Here is a 17,944-nt window from a genome sequence, read left to right as displayed (position 1 = left end):
ATCCTCTCCAGTCAGCAACCTTCTCCCTTTGAATAAGCCCCCCTAGTGTCTCAACTCTGTCCTTTCCTTTTTATTTCTATTGCCAGTGCTCTAGTCCTCTGCTCTTATTCCGTGTCTCCTCCAACTCCCATCATTCCTTGGCTACTTGTTGCCAGTGCATCTTTGTCATATCATTTCTCTCCTTGAAATTTTTCAAGGGTTCTCATAGCCTTGAATGCCAATTTCTTAACATAATAAATAAGGTTCTACATTATCTAACCTCTGCAGACCTGTTCAACAACATCCCAATGAAACGTTTCTCCTCCCCCATGTGCTTTAGATTTGTTGACCTGTTTTTAATTCCATGATTCTCCCATATTTTCTTGCTAGGCACTTTGCATCCACTGGGGATTCAAGGATGACTGAGATATGGTCCCCAACTCCTTCAGGAGTTTATAATCTATTCCAGAAGATAGTCATATAAAAGATCACTATATTGTAGTGTGTTAGACCCAAGGATGGAGATAATCACAGGGCAATATAGGAGTACAGCAATGGGCACTTAACCCACCTGGATAAGGGGAAAAAGAAGACACGGGGCGGGGGGAGGCAGCAATGGCGTGAGTTTTAATGAGTAGGAGTTAGCCCAGAAAAGGCATAGTATAATCAGGAACATGCACACATGTAGCAATATAGATTCTTTGATGCTTAAAATCGAAGCAAGGAGGGATAATAGATGAAGTTACACAGAAATGGCTAGATCATGAAAAGTCCTGTTTCCTCTGTTAAGAAGTTGCATCTTTTTAAAATCTTGTAGGGTATAAGCAGAGCAGTGATAAAATCAGATTTTTATTTTTGGAAGATAATTCTAGTAGCCGCGTGGAGGATGTATTTGAAAAGACAAGAGTAAAGACATGTAAAAGGCTGTGGCATTCAGCCAGGCAGGAAATGATGGAAGTCTGAACTAAGGTAGTCTTGCAAGAAAGGACAGGAAGAGGATGGATTTGAGAAATGTTTTTTATATAAATTCTGCAGAACCTGCATCTTTGTGGGATATGGAAAGTAAACGGGAAAGAGAAGTCAAAAATTATTCCTAGACTTCTAGGTCATGCAACAGGATGGTTGGCAATACCCTTTCCTGAGACCAGAGAAGAATGTTAGAGAGATTAAGGTTATAATCTGCTAATCTGCCCAAAGTAAATGGTTAACAAGTAGCAGAGCCTGTCTTTGAATTCATATCTGACTCAAAAGCTAATGCTGGTAACCTACATCATGGTACATCCTCTGAGCCTAAAGAAAGCTGAGAGAAGTCATACCTCATAACTTAAAGATTTTTAATAGAGTAGGAGACAAAAATTCTGTTGTGATAAGAAGTAAGCATTGAGTAGGTCAGTTGAGGAAAATATGCTGGTTTAGAATAGTGGTTGAGGTTGATATCAGAGGGAATGACTAAAGACAAGTAAAAAAGCAGATGTACCTCACTAAAGTCAAGCTGAAGCAGGAGATTGTGAATTTGTATTATATTGATAATAATAGCTAACAATGGTGGAGCACTTCCTATGTGCCTAGCAGTATTTATGTGCTTTACCATATTAATGAATTCTCACGACACCCTATGAAATAGATGCAGTTATTATCCTCATTCTGCAGATGAGGAAACTAAGGCATGAAATGGTTAAATAACTTGCTCAAGAGTGATAGCTGGTAGAGTCTACGTTTAAAATTAGGCAATCTTTCTCTGCAACCCATTCTCTTAGCCACTATGCTTCTCAACAGGTGATGATGCCACTTTGCACATAAGTAATTTTTTCCAACAATATTCAACTTGGAATAGAAATGGAGAAGGTGATTTAAAGTGCTAATCCAAGATTGGTGTAAGAAATGAGATACCACAGAGATCAGAAGATCAGCTATTGGATTTAGCATAAGAAAGGGATAAAAGAAGCTAAGACGAACTGACATATTGGGAGAAATTAGGGATTAGAGAAAGTCTGTGATTTTAAAAGCAATTTTGATGTGGAAGAGGTCCTGAGAGAGTTTCAATTCTCCCTCTTAGAATTTTAATCTTCGCGTGGGATATTATTAAATTCTGCAGTTTCTGAGGCAGAGCAGAAACCCAGGCAGTCTGTCTTCATAGTCCTTCCTCTTAAGTAGCATGCTATACTACCTCCCATAACAGTAAAGAAGTCACAAAGGTGACCAACAGAAAACTTTAAATAATATAACTATTAAAAAAGTAGTGAAATGATGGTAAAATGGAGGGAGTGTAAGGGGACTAAACTTTCAGCAAGGTGACACATGCAGAAGTAGAGGTGTACTCTTGAGTTATAGAAGCAACCACCAGAAGAACTCACAACAAAAATTGTTTTATAAATCTTGCCTCTGAGGAATAGGACTGTGACTTTCCGTTGTCAGTCCATCTGGACTGTCATGCGTGTATAGCTTTTATTTTGAAAAAGAGCAAAGTGAATATGGATTGCGGAAGCTGAGTCAAAATGGAAAACTGAACTTCCTCTTATCTAAAATACTATAAGGGCATAAAAGATATTTTAATCACTAATAATTACAAGGAAGATTATCAACCATGGATCAGAACTATTGAGGAATCCCTGAAAGATAGAAAGCAAACAGGAAACTTTTGATTAAGATAGTATTGTGAGTTAACGCTGCAAACTACACACACAGAGAATGAGGGAGAGAGAAGCAGGAGACGGGAGGGGAGGGAACGGAAGGGAAGGGGAAGTGAGGAAGGGGAGAAGGGAGAGGCATTCTTAGCATGCTCAAAAACAAAAACAGACAAAAAAATACCCATAAATATCTCTGAGATATGAAAACCAATACAATAGCAGTTGTAGGAGCTCCAGGCCTACAAATAGCCAGAGGTTGCAAGAAGTTGTATGTTTTCAAAGTAAAAGGAACCAAATGCTTCCCAACTGGACCCACACATGAAAGGAGAGTCGAAAAACTGCTATATAAATATATTTATCTTTTATAATGTGAATAAATTCCTATCTTCTTTGTGTAATATATTTTGTAAAACCAGTAAACAAAACCAAATTTTTTTAAGGAAGTGTGTTCCAGAGGGCTGAATGGAAATAGATAGGAAGAGTAAAAAGTGAAAAAAAAACAGAGAATAGTAAAAGTAAGAGGGTAGAAAATTAGAAGAAACAAGATTTAGTTAGTCCTTGACCAAGGATTAAATGGTGAAAAGAAAGATTAGAAGAAACAAGTTTTAAAAGTCTTGATTTTGGGTGACGTTGTGTTGGCATTTGAACATTTAAAAGGTCTCAGAACTTACCTGGTCCTATGCCATGAAGTTTATGAATGGGCAGCAAAGACCCTTTCTTGGACATAGATATTTTAGCCTTGAGCTAAAAATTATTACTGGCTTCTTATGAGGTTGTTATTGCCTTTGTAGTTGGTGGAGGAATGTTTACCAACGTGTCAAATCATTCTCTTCTAGGGCCTTTCGGGTATTGAGGGAGAATCTGGTCTGCAGGGCGAGCCAGGTGCAAAGGTAACCTTCCTAAATAGGAAAGGGGAGGGTCTCTAAACTTTCACTATTGAATCTCTTATGTTTGCCACGTTTTGGCAAACACCCATCACCTTGAAAGCAGGGGAAAGAGAGCAGATAAAAATGGGAAGTATTCTCAAATGAGTCAGAAAAAATCGTTGTCAGAAAAAATAGTATCTATGTATGTATACAGATATGTGTACATATATATATGAGGGAGGGAATACATGTATATATGTATATATGCACACATATACATGTATACACATGCACATGTACATATATACATATATATGTATAAGGGAGGGACTACAAATGATAAAGCTAATGGGGCAAAATATTATCAATAAATTAATCTGGAGGAAAGGAAAAAAAAAATAGGAAGTATTTTGGAGCCACTGTCCTCATGATATGCCCTCCATAATAGACACTCAGTTTTAGTAGTAAAGAATTTAATCTTTCCCTTTATTTCTTTAGGGAGATGTTGGACCTGCAGGCAGTGTTGGGGTTGCTGGGGAACCAGGATTACGCGTAAGTGCCCACTGGAAACCATTTTAATACTCTGGCCCACCTATTTCAGAGGCTCAAAACTTATCCTAAAGACTTCAAAAATTGCATAATAAACCTTTATGGTGCATTATAGAAAATGTTTGTTTTTATTTCAAAAGATGCATGCCAAACCTTGTTCACATTGTAATTTAGTAGCATTTAGAGTCCTAACCTCATACATCCTTTTTCAGAATCAGGTCTGCTCTGCAGACCCCTTGCCAAATATGTGGAGTTACTGTGTTTGGCACTAATGTTAACATTAAGAAGAAATTCTCAAACACTAGTGATCAACTCTCAGGATGTTTCCTGACCTAACAAGACAGAAAAAAGAATGAAATCTAATTTATGTTTAAAAAAACCACAACTAAAAACTAGAGTCATGCAAACTTAAGATTCAAGGAAATAATTGTAAATAGTTGTAATTGGATAGCTTGTGGAAATTACTCTAATATAAACAGCCTTTAATTTTAGCTGTGGTAAGTTTTTTCCCACGATAACAGTGCCCAAAGTACTTTTAAGAGATATTTGTTTACTAAAAGGCAAAGTAGGGAGATATATTTTGTATCCGGTTTCTTTCTTTTTCATTTTCTGTTCTTATGCAGTGGGGCAGGCAGTGTGAGCTCAAGGTAATGGAAATGTCAGTTGGGGGAGCAACAGGCAACTGTGAAGATGGACTGACTAATTTACTGTTAAATAGTTGAGGTAGCAAGAGAGTCACTACTAGTTTAATAGCTTCCTAAAGCATGGCTCTGCGTTTCTGTAAGTTCTGTATCAGAAAGATAGCTTCTTGATGTACCAGGGCCTTAAACATTGCCTCTCCTCTGTAACAGAGAAAATGCAGACCCTAAAAATCTGGTATACTGATTTTGACTGAGTTAACTTGTATTCATCCATGTAAATTCAGTATGGCAAGGTACTTTAATTTTATGATCTACAGTATTTACAGTCCTTGAGCTCAAAAACACAGGTCTAGCTGTATAAATTTCCAGAGCTAACAAATGAATATATATTAACTTTAATTATCTAAAAGTTATTAATATTATGGGATCATCTTGTATTTGAATTTACAAGTCTATGACTCTTTAAATCATCTTCAGAGCTATTCTAGGCAAATTAAATCATGCTTATTATACTGTCAAATACTCCTTACAAATACAGTAGAAGTAGGAACATGTACATAAACCTTCTACTCTCTATAGATACCATGGGCAAAACATAAATTAAGATAAATGATTTAGCAGAATAATAAATCTTACTGTTTCTGCTACAAAATAGGGTGAACCAGGAGCTGCTGGAGAAGAAGGTCTCCAAGGAAAAGATGGATTAAAGGTAAATTATACTTTTTTTAGTTGTTTTTGTGAAATCTTTAAAATATTACACACAATTATTTTTATGTGCCAAACAAAAATCTGCTTATTGTGTGGCATAATTATTTCACTGCTTTCCCTTTCTTAAAAATTTTTACTGGGTTACAGGGGGATCCAGGAGAAAGGGGACTTCCTGGAGAGGATGGAGAAAAAGGAGAGACAGGCTTACCAGGGGCTACAGGGCCCTTGGGTAGACCAGGTCTAATGGGCCCTCCGGTAAGTACTGCTGGGTTCATTTTCAAATACTCAGTGAACTCAGTTCTCTGTATAGGTACACACACCCACCCACCCACACACACACACACACATACACACACATTCTGACCACCTTATATGTCCAGTGGGTAATTGGAGGTGTGGACCTGTGCCTTGAGAGAGGGACAAACCAGGGACTGATTATCAGCCTTCCTAACATCTAAAAAGAAAAGACACTTTTTCCATGTGTCACACAAGGCATTGAACTTTTTTTTCTCCAGCTTTATTGAGATATAATTGACATATAACATTGTGTAAGTTTAAGATGTGTGACATGATGATTGATATACGTATATATTGCTAAATGGTTACCATAATAAGGTTAGTTAACACATTCATCACCTCGCATAGTTACCTTTTCTGTGTGGTAAGAATTTTTAAGATTTACTCTCTTAGCAACTTTCAGCTATGCAATACAGTGTTATGAAGTGTAGTCACCACGCTGTACATTACACCCTCAGAACTTACTCATCTTATTCCCACAAGTCTATACCCTTTGACCACCTTCACTTATTTCCCCCATCTCCCTGCCTTTGGCAACCACCAACCTACCCTCTGTTTCTGTGAGTTCAGTTTATTTAGATAACACATATATGTGAGATCATACAGTATTTGTCTTTCTCTGTCTGACTTATTTCACATAGCATAATGCCCTCCAGGTTCATCCATGTTGTTGCAAATGGCAGAATTTCCTTCTACCTATGGCTGAATAATATTCCATTGGCTACATAAACCATATAATATGCACCATATTTTTTCAAATATTAGTTGACAGTATATACATGGGTTTATTTCTGGGCTCTTGATTCTGTTTCATTGGTCTATGTGTCTGTTTTAATGCCAGGATCATACTGTTTTGATTAATATAGTTTTATATTAATATAGTTTGAAATTAGGAAGTGTGGTGCCTCCAGCTTTATTCTTCTTTCTCAAGACTGTTTTGGCTATTCAGGTCTTTCGCAGTTTCATGTGAATTTTAGGATTGTTTTTTTCTATTTCTGTGAAAAATGCTGTTGGAATCTTGATAAGGATTACATCAAATCTATATATAGTTTACTTTGGATGGTATAGACATTTTGACAATATTAATTCTTCCTATCTATGAACGTGAGATATCTTTGCATTTATTTGTATCTTCTTCAGTTTCTTTCATCAATGTCTTTTAGCTTTCAATGTACAGATATGCACCTCCTTGGTTATATTTATTCCTAAGAATTTTATTGTTTTTGATGCTATTGTAAATGGGATAGTTTTTTTTCTTTTTCAGATAATTCATTGTTAGCATATAGAAATGCTGTTGGTTTTTGTGGGTTGGTTTTGTATCCTACAACTTTACTGAAATCATTTAGTAATTCTAACAGTTTCTTCATGGAGTCATTAGGGTTTTCTGTGTATTAAGATCATGTCATCTGCAAACAGAGACAATTTTACTTTTTTTCCGATTTGGATGCCGTTTATTTCTTCTTCTTGCCTAATTGCTCTGCCTAGAACTTCCAGTACTATGTTAAATAAGACTGGTGAGAGTGACCAACTTTGTCTTATTCCTGATCTTAAAGGAAAAGCTTTCAGCCTTTCACCATTGAGTATGATGTTAGCTGTGGGTTTGTCGTACATGACCTTTATTATGTTGAGGTACATTCCTTCTATGTCCAATTTGTTGAGAGTTTTTATCAGGAAAGGTTATTGAATTTTGTCACATGCTTTTTCTGCATCTATTGAGAAGATCATATGGTTTTTATCCTTAATTCTATGAATGTGGTGTATCACTTTGATTCATTTGAAGATGCTGAACCATCCTTGTATCCTTGGAATAAATCCCACTTGATCATGGTATATGATCCTTTTAATGTGCTGTTGAATTTGGTTTGCTACTATTTTCTTGAGAATTTTTACATCTATATTCATCAGGGAGATTGGCCTATAGTTTTCTTTTCTGCTAATCTTGGCCTCAGTTTGTCCTTCTTTTCTGGTTCCTTTAGGTGTAAAGTTAGATTGTTTATTTGAGATCTTTCATTTTTTCTTAATGTAGATGTTTACAAACATTTCTCTTAGAACTGCTTTTGCTGCATCCCATAAGTTTTGGTATGTTGTTTTTCCATTTTTGTTTATCTCAAGATTTTTTTAATTTCTCCTTTGATTTATTCTTTGATCTATGGGTGGTTCAGAAATATGTTTTTTAATTCCCACATATTTGGGAATTTTCCAGCTTTCCCCATGTTATTATTTCTAGTATCATATCATTGTGGTTGGAAAAGATACTTGGTATAATTTCTGTCTTCCTGAATTTGTTGATACTTATGTTGTGGCCATATACATATGATCTGTCCTCAAAAATGTTCCATGTGGACTTAAAAAGAATGTGTATTCTGCTGCTATTGGATGGAGTGTTCTGTATATGTCTGTTAGGTTCATTTGGTCTATAGTATTGTTCAAATCCATTGTTTCTTTATTGATTTTCTGTCTAGATAATCTAGCCATTGTAGAGAGTAGGGTATTAAAGTCTCCAAGTATTATTGTATTACTGTTTATTTCTCCTTTTATTTCTGTATTTGCTTTGTTTATATAGGTGCTCCAATGTTTGGTACATAAATATTTACAATTATTACGTCATTGATTAATTGACCCTTTTATCATATATAATGACCTTCTTTGTCCCTTGTGACTATTTTTAGTTTAAAGTCTATTTTGTCTGATATAAGTGTTGCTACCCCTGTGTTCTTTTGGTTACAATTTGCTTGAAATATCTTTTTCTCTCCATTCATTTTCAGTCTTTTTGCATTGTTAAAGCTTAAATTAGTCTCTTATTGGCAGCATACCATTGGATCCTGTTTTTTATCCATTCAGCCATTCTGTGTCTTTTGATTAGAGAATTTAATCCATTTATGATTAAAGTGATTAAGTAAGGACTTTATATTGCCGTTTTGTTAATTGCTCACTGAGATTTTTAGATCATTTGCTCTTTGCTTCCTCTTTTGTTCTCTTCCTTTGGGATTTTATGACTTTTTGTAGCAATATGCCTTGAATCCTTTATCATAATCTTGTGTGTCTATTGCATGTTTTTCCTTTGGGGCTTACATAAAATATCTCATAACATCCTATGTTGAGCTGACAACAACTTAATTTTAATAGCAAACAGAAACTTTATACTTTTACTTCTCCATCACCCCCCTAAAATTTTATGTTTTTGATTTTAGAATTTATGTTTTGATATTATGTATACAATAACAAATTATTGTAGGTATAGTTATTTTTAATATGTTTGGTTTTTAACTTTTTGACTGCAGATTTATGTACCCCCATTACAATATTAGAGAATCTGGCTTTGGTTACAGTCATGTGCTGCATAACAACATTTCAGCCAATAACAAACCACATATACAATTGTGGTCCTAACTCCATATACAACAGTGGTCCCATAAGATTAGTACCATACAGCCTGGGTTTATGTACCATCTAGGTTTGTGTAAGTATATTCAATGATGTTTGCGAAACAATGAAATCTCATGACACATTTCTCAAAACACAGCCTCTTCGTTAAGTGACACATGACTGTATATGTTTACCTTTACTTATGAGTTTTACACATTCATGTGTTTTTACGAGGTTATTTACATCCTTTTATTTGAGCTTGAAAAGTGCCCTTTAGCATTTCTTGTAGGGCAAGTGTAGTGGTGAAGCATTCTTCAGCTTTTGTTTGTTTGGGGAAGTCTTTATTACCCCTTCATTCCTGAGGGACAGGTTTGCTGGATGTAGTATTCTTTTTTGACAAGTTTTTGTTGTTCCTATTATTGTTTCAATATTTTGAAGATATTATCCCACTCTCTCCTGGACTGAAAATTTCTCCTGAGAAACCTACTTGTAGTCTTATGGGGGCTCTTTTGTATTGACAAGCTGCTTCTCTCTTGCTTTCAAAATTCTCTCTTTGTCTTTGACTTTTGACAATTTAATTATAATGTGTCTCAAAGTAACCCTTCTGGGTTCAACCTGTTTGGAGTACTTTGGACTTCATAAATCTGAATGTCCATTTCTTTCCCCAAGTTTTGGACATTTTGAACCATTATATCTTTAAATAAACTTTCTAATCCTTTCTCTTTTTCCTCTCCTCATGGTATTCCAACAATGCATACATTGTTTCACTTGATGCTGTCCCATAAGTACCATAGGCTTTCTTCACTCTTTTTTATTCTTTTTTTTCTCTCTGCTCCTCTGGATATTTTCAAATGACTTATCTTTGAGTTCACTGATTCTTTCTTCTGCTTAGTCAAGTCTGTTATTGAAGCTCTCTATTGAATTCTTCAGTTCAGTCATTGTATTCTTCATCTCTAGGATTTTCATTTGGTTTATTTTTATGGTTTCTATTTCTTTGTTCTCATTTTGTTCATGCATTGTTTTCCTAATTTCATTTAGTTGTCTGTCTGTCTGTTCTTGTAGTTTATTGAACTTTTCTAGGAGGATTATTCTGAATTCTTTGTCAGACAGCTTCTAGATTTCCATTTCTTTAGTGTCAGTTATTGAAGCTTTATTAGTTTCCTTTGGTGTTATCATGTATACCTGATTCTTTATGATCCTTGTATCCTCCTTTGTTATTGGCATGTTTGAGTAAGCTATTCCTCTTCCACATTATAAGTTTGTTTGGCAGGGAAAGACTTTCACCAGTCTGCTTAGCTCAGGTTACTGGGTGGGTCAGCTGGTAGTGTTCATGAGCAGGTGCAAATTGCTATTGGGATCTCCAGTTGGGTGAGGTCCCTACCCCTGTCCTGAGACAGGGAGTGTTGCCACTGGCTGGTCTCTGCAGTGAGTGTGCCTGCTGGCTAGGCTCTGTGTTCAACTGGAGCCACTGAACAGGCACCCTGGTTGGGCAGGGATGCTGGCTGCCTCCATGATCAAGTGGGGCCACTATCTGTGCTCTGAGGTTACTTCTGGTAGGGCCAGGTCATAGGCTGTGTCCCTGGCAGCGTGGTACCACTGGTTAAGCTCTGTGATTGAGCGGTGCCTTATGTTGTGTTCCATAATTGGACTCTCCTTTCTTCCATTAGCAGTGGGGCTGGAGTCACAGAGAAGCCAAGTAACAGATGCTGAGAAGATGTGGTTATCTCCCTGAGAATTCTTATCAAATTCATTTTTATATAAGAAAGTCATTATTGGGGCTAGCCTGGTGGCACAGCAGTTAAGTTCACACATTGGGAGACCTAGGATTTGCTGGTTTGGATCCCAGGTGCGGACCTAAAAACTGCTTATCAAGCTGTGCTGTGGCAGGCATCCCACATATAAAGTAGAGGAAGATGAGCACAGAGCTCAGGGCCAATCTTCCTCAGCAAAAAGAGGAGGATTGGTGGCAGATGTTAGCTCAGGGCTATCTTCTTCTTCTTCAAAGAAACGTCATTAATACTTTAGCATGGATTTTTTTCAATCAACTAGCCTAGTTCTCTAGCAGAACCCTAAAAGTTGGTGAGGAAAGGAACACAGAAGTAAGAAAAAAGAAAGGCCTAAGCATGCCATAGTATAACACAGCCAGGAATCCAGAGAGGGATGATGCAGCATGACAGCTGGTGATGGGTAGAGCAGAGATGAAAAAGGGGCTCAAAACAAGGCATGGAAAAATGATAAACACAGATTTCATCTGCTTCATAATTTTTCCCAGGAACAATCCTGCCTTGTACACATCTTTGGTGCCTTTTTTAGTAACAACACATGTGTGTTTCTTTTTTATTCTTTTTGTTGTTCCCCTTGGAATTTTAAATGCCTTTCAGCTCATAAACTCAGTAAAAATACCATGGCATATTTTTTCAAAAGAATTTTATGATCCAAGGAACTATTGCTTAATCAGACAGCCTGATGTTGGATTTATTTTTGCATTTTAAAAGATCCTTCCTTGGGCAGTGTCATAAAGATGGTACCTTAGATTCTTAAAAAAATAAACAAGAAAGAGAGTGAGCAAAAGAAATAAAACTTTTTTCTTTCAAGTTAAAGAGATACTCTTTTTACTTTCTAGAAGATTGGGAAATGAGATCTGGATTGAAAGATAAGGCAAGGGAAGCATCGGTAACAAAGTCCCAAATCCAGGATGTAGACTTCTCTGAACAGAAGAAAAAATTATATATATAAAATAGAAGCATAAAACTTGAATTCTGTGCTAAAATGCTTAGTTGCTTAAATGCCACGGAACTCTGTATGATAAAAGAGTTTGGAAGCATCCGAAAAGAAACATCTGTCTGACTTATGGTCTATCATTCATTTCTTAAAAAAAATCTATCACTGTGGTATGTAAGAACTAACCATATGTGAAGCTATGGACTCCAAAGTTGAATGTATAAAAATGAAATTGTCTTGTTTTATTCCTTTAGGACAAAATTTGGTTGGATTTATTGAAGTGTGATGCTTCCCATCTGTGTAGGATGGTATGATATTAGGTAAAGATGAATATCTTAAGAGAAGATGAAACTAAATAAAGCACCCTTTTCTAAGAAGCCTTTTCAATAGGATCTTAAAAGTGAAATCATAAAGATTATAAGAATATTGATGGTTAGGAAAGAATGATAAGGTGTATGTGACTTTTATTTCTGGGACAGTTTCCTTGGAACTCCTAAAAAGTAATCGATTTGGAAAGTTGAGGTCAGCGGCATTAAGGAATAAAGGATTATCTATATCTTTATCTTCTGAATGATTCCTATGACTCTAGTGTTAGGCTTGTTTCTTCTGAACTCTTGTGTCATAATGCAAAACAGAAATAGAAAGAATCCTGCACTGACCTCTGAATTGCTCAAACTTCTGCTCTACTGCTAAAGAGCTGTACATTGTTAGGTAAGTCATTCTTTGGTTTCTCAATTTACACATTTGACATAATACAGGAGTTGGAACTATGTAGAACCTCCCAAGATGATTGTGTCAGGGAGGATGCTGACTTGGCAAGACTCTGTTCCTTCTATTCCTATTTGAGTCAGAAAAGATCCTTGTATATCTGTTAAATGTATTTGCTTCTGTATAGGCTTTCTTTAGAAGAAAAGGTTTTATAGCTTTAAAAAAGCATTAGTTTGGATGTTTCTAAATTTTTACTAGCCTTACAGACTGTGACTCTATAAACTATATTCGTTCATTCATTAATTCAGCAAAGTTTTTGAGTACCTTCTACGAGCCAAGAGCTCTGCTAAGCACTGGGGATACCAAGGGGAACAAGATTATCAAGATCCTTGATCTCACATTTTATAATATCATGGAGAAGACTGACAATAGACAAGATCATTACAGATTATGATAAATGCAATGATATAAATAAACAGAGTGATGAAAAAGAATAACTGGTTAAGGCAAGGGAAGCCAACTAGTTAAGGGTAGAGCAACCTACGGCATTGAGGGAAAGCTTCTCTGGATAGGGGACAATTCAGTTGAAACCTGAAGAATGAAAAGGAACCAGTCATGCAAAGAATTTTGGGAGATCCTTCCAGGTAGATGGAATAGCACAGGCCTGGATGCGGAGGTAAGAATGATCTAGGTATTTTTGGAACACTGAAAGGGAGCTATTGTAGCTGCAGCACAGTGAGTAGTGAAAAGTTGAGATAAGGTTGAAGAAACAGGTAGACGCAGATCATGCAGGACTTTTTAAACCATAGTAAGAAGGTTGTGTTTTATTCAAAGTATATTGAGAAGCTGTTGAAAGGTTTCAAGCAGAAGAGAAACATAATCTCTGATGGGAATCACTCTATAGCTTCTAAACTTTGTTTAACAGTATTTAGTGGTATTGACTATCTCAAGGGATGAAATAAATTCCAGGAAGAAAAACTAGAACAAAATAAATTTGAATTACAAAAGCATATGATGTACCAAGACAATTCAATGAGAGAAGGAATGATCTTTTCAACAAATGGTGCTGGAACAACTGGATACCCACATGCAAAAGAATAAAGTTGGACCCTTCTACACACAAAACTTTACTCAAAATGGGTCATATACCTAAATGTAAGAGCTAAAACAATAAATGTCTTGAAAGAAAGCATAGGAGTAAATTTTCATGACCTCAGGTTATGCGAAGCCTTCTTGGATAACACCGAAAGTACAAGTGACAAAAGAAAAAATAGATAAATTGGACTTGATTAAAATTAAACCTTTTATACTTCAAGGAACACTATCAAGAAAGTGAAAAGATGCCCACGGAATGGGAGAAAATATTTGCAAATCATACATGATAAGGGACTTATATCCAGAATATATAAAGAACTCTTACAACTCAATAATAAAAAGAAAAATAACCCAATTGAAAAATGAGCAAAGTTTAAACAGATATTTATTTAGATATTTAAACAGATGTTTCTCCAAAGAAGATACACAGTTGACCAATAAGCACCTGAAAAGATGCTCAACATCGTTAGCTATTAGGAAAATGCAAATAAAATCACAATGAGGTATCCTCTTCACATCCACTAGAAAGGTTATAATTTAAAAAAAAAGAAAATAAGTTTTGATGAGGATGATGGAACCCTTATACATCGCTGGTGGGATGTAAAATGGTGGGGCCACTTTGTAAATCACTTTAGCAGTTTCTCAAAACGTTAAATCTGGAGTTAGCATATGACACAGCAATTCTACTCCTAGGTATTTACCCAAGAGAACTGAAAACATGTTCAAATGAAATTTGTACATGAGTGTTTATAGCAGCATTATTTATGATAGCCGAAAAGTGGAAACAACCCAAATGATCATCAACTGATGAAATAATAAATATTTATTAATAAATGTAGTATGTTCATACAATGGAATATTATTTGATAATAAAAAGGAATGATATACTGATGCATGCTATAGTATTGATGAACCTTGAAAACATTATGCCTCATGAAAGAAGCCAGTCATAAGAGACCATATATTGTATGAAATATCCAAATAGGCAAATCTATAGAGGCAGAAAGTAGATTAGTGGTTGCCTACAGCTGAGGGGGTTGGGAGGAAATGGGAAGTGACTGCATGTGGGTACAGGATTTCTTTTTGGGTGAGAAGATGTTTTAAAATTGATTGTGGTGATGGTTGTACAACTCTGAATATACTAAAAACCATTGAATTGTACAGTTTAAATGGATTCATAATAGGGTATGTGAATGATATCTTAATAAAGTTGTTAAAAAAAATAGATGTGATGCATTACTTCTGACCATATAGCTACTTTCACAAAGTTTAAAATAATCAATAGGAATGCCAACTCCTTTCTCTATTTTGTGAGTAGCCTGAACATCAAGCCAACTCTTCTCTGTCAATAGGACATTTATACAAAAGCATTCTTATTTCTGTAATTATTGAAGATATCTATTAAAACATGCACAGTGTAGAAAATGTTGCTATTTTTCCAGTCTGCTCTATAAGTCTCTAAATACACAAATGGGTTGCAGTGGATCATGTTAACTTTTAAAAACCAACATTTTGGAGCAAAATATTACTTTTGTATTTCAGAACAAGCACTAAAATAAACCAGCCTAAGTTTACCTACTCCTTCCCCCTAAAAAGAAAAACAACCTATCTTTGAAGAGAGAAAATAAAAGTGAACCAAAGAACTAAGGGAGACCTCTCTCATTATAATGACAAAAGAAAAGGCAATATAGAACACAGACAGCCTCTTTTCTCACACATAATGAGTTCTTCATGTACGTGCAGAAGGTCATTCTGCAAAAGGTTCCTAGTAGATCTGTATGTTCCATTTACTAGAAGCTGAAAAGTATTATAAAAATCTCTCGCTACCCTTTTCCTTTTATTCACAAACTTTGGTTTTACTTCCAACATTTAGTACATGTTCTTTAAGATGTTATTTAGAAATGAATACCTAGTAGACTAGCTTACTGTCTGATTAAGGCTAAATATTTTCTACTTTGGGCATGCATTCTATCATTCATTTATTTGTTTATTAAATATCTATTAAGCATCACTTATATTCCAGGCACAGTTCTAGGTACTAATGTTACAGCCATGAACAAAACAGACAAGGTCCCTGCTGTCATGGAACTTATATTGTAGTGTGGAAAGGCAATGTAAACAAGAATAATTATCTCTCATAGTGATAAGTGCTATGAAGAAGGTACAACATGGTAGTGGGGTAGAGAGTGTAAAGGAGCCACTTTAAATTGGGGTGATCACAAAAGGACTACCTTAGGGTACAATGAGCCAGATGCCTGAGGATAAGAAGAAGCCAGTCCTGTGAATATCTAAGAAAAAGAGCTTTCTAGGCAGAGGGAACATCTAATGCAATTGCCTTAAGGCAGAAAGGGTGTTTATTGAACGCTCTGTTTAAAAAAAAAAAAAAGCCCAAGTAGCTAGAGTGTAGTAAATAACTAGAAAACATGCTGTCAGAGAAATGGGAGGAGCCAGATCATGTAGAGGATTGTAGACCATGATAAGAAGTTTGGAGGTTGTTCTAATTGCAACAGGGCAGCCATTTAGAGGGTCTTAAATAGGGAGAGATGTTTGATTAATGCTGGCAGCAATTATTTGGGTTGTTGTGAAGAAATGGAGTATGAGGGTAAGAGTGGACCAAACCACTTAGAAGGCTGTGGCGGGAGTGTAGATGAGAAATGATATGGTGGTTTGGAATGCAGGGCAGCAATACAGGTAGTGAATAGTGATCAGATTTAAGGCATATTTTGGAGGTGTAGCTGACTGGATTTCCTAACGGTTTGGATGTTGAAAAAGAAGAAAAAATAATAAAGAATAAGAATAAATCCTGATTTTTAGTCAGAGCAACTCAGTACATGATGATATCATTAAATGTGTAACAGGGCTACAAACTGGTACCTACACGTGTGCAAATGTATAATTATTTTATTTTTAGTTCATCTAATTTTCCTCACAAGCTGTAACTTACTGATTAGTGAGGAGTGGTTGAGGAATTGGGGGAGACAGAAAATTTTGCATCCAATTCTGTTGAAACCTTGAACAATCTATCCCTACAATTTAGCAGTCTCTTTGGGTAATGATCAGACTCTTCGGCTGCTTAGTCTCTCAAATTTATCAGTCCTCAACCTCCATCTTTTACTCCTTTCCATGTTGAGTCTGCATATCTCATGATGGCAAGGATGAGGAAGGCTTGGATCCAGGTGCAGGTGTTAGTCATAGTGATAGGTCCATGGTAACATCCCATGTTAATTTACTTACTGCTTATCTGGCTGGCCTCTGATGGTGATGCCTGCAGCTGGCAATTTCCATTTCTTTTTTGGAGGATGTTCCCTTGCTCAACTAGCCTGTCAGCTCCCCACGAACCTGTAGATCCCTCTGAGTTCTGCAGTATCTCATTCAGTTCTAGCCCAGGCAGTCTGCTCCTCAGCCCTTACTAGAGAGCCACGTCTTTGTAGAGTAGTAACCACTTCACACACACGCACAGGCTCCCTGGGTATTTCTGAGTTCCCATCGACATCATATAAGAATCAGGAAGTCACTCAGGGAAATTTAACAATATGGTCTTCCTTATTTTGACTTTGCTGAGCAGCTGAATTGATATGGCCATAAACCAGGTGATATCTAGAGAGAAGATACCTTTCCTGAATTCTGAATGAGTAGTGGGGAAGAAGGGTCCCTCTCTGCCAAAACTCACAAAGAGGAAAATCTGAACACCTGTGTGTGTCTCTCTCTCCCTCTTTGCTTTCCCACATTCTCCTGGAGCCAAAAGAAAAGTCTAGGCTTTCTCTTTACTTCCTCCATGAAATATCCTCATCCTTCTACCATCTCGTAAAAAGCCTTACCGTTTTACTGTGATAGATGGAAGGTGTGTCTTCTCTACAATACAGGACAGCCTTATGTGCTGGGTGCTCCAGGCTCAACTTGTGAAATGTTAAAGTTGGAAAGAAAGTAAATAGAGAAACCTTCTCTTAATACATTCAATTCTTGAGCATACAAACTGCTCAGGCTGACCAAGTTAAAGTTCATGTACTCAAAAAAGCAAAACAGAAAAGCATTTTAATAATTTTCAAAATATTGCCCCATTCCAATGGACATAGGGAAGACTAGGAGAGAAGCAGTTTAGGGGTTCGAGGAGGGAATTCAAGAGTTTAATTTGGGACACAAAGTTTAAGATGCCTGAAATTCAAGAAATTCAAGAAGAGACATCAGTAGGAAGGCTAATCGGAAGTTCAGTGGTACAGTTAGGACATGTGACATAATTTTAGGACTCATTAGAATATAGATGGTATTTAAAGGCACAGGAACAGGATGAGATCACTTAAAAAGACAGAAGAGGGCACTCCAACGTTAAAAGGTTGAGCAGAGGAAGATCCAGCAGATAAATAAGGAGATGTTGAAAGTAAGTGGAAAA

General features: G+C 36.3%; 1 protein-coding gene across 9 annotated transcripts in view; it reads left to right on the top strand.

Moving 5' to 3' along the window:
- Positions 1–17,944, top strand: part of COL24A1 (collagen type XXIV alpha 1 chain) — a 348,320-nt gene that overhangs the window by 238,692 nt on the left and 91,684 nt on the right. For all 9 annotated transcript variants that reach the window (XR_006886072.1, XM_046645896.1, XM_046645897.1 and 6 more), the window contains 4 exons: positions 3,443–3,496; positions 3,971–4,024; positions 5,318–5,371; positions 5,518–5,625. Coding sequence is in view for 8 of the 9 variants with exons in the window: in XM_046645896.1 (XP_046501852.1) it covers positions 3,443–3,496; positions 3,971–4,024; positions 5,318–5,371; positions 5,518–5,625 (270 nt within the window). In the remaining variant the exon portion in view is untranslated. The remainder of the gene's footprint in view (positions 1–3,442; positions 3,497–3,970; positions 4,025–5,317; positions 5,372–5,517; positions 5,626–17,944) is intronic.

This window comes from Equus quagga, chromosome 18 (assembly GCF_021613505.1).
Source record: "Equus quagga isolate Etosha38 chromosome 18, UCLA_HA_Equagga_1.0, whole genome shotgun sequence".
Taxonomy (NCBI): Eukaryota; Metazoa; Chordata; class Mammalia; order Perissodactyla; family Equidae; genus Equus; species Equus quagga.
The sequence above is the reverse complement of the archived record's forward strand: the minus strand, read 5'-3'. Positions and strand labels throughout refer to the sequence as shown.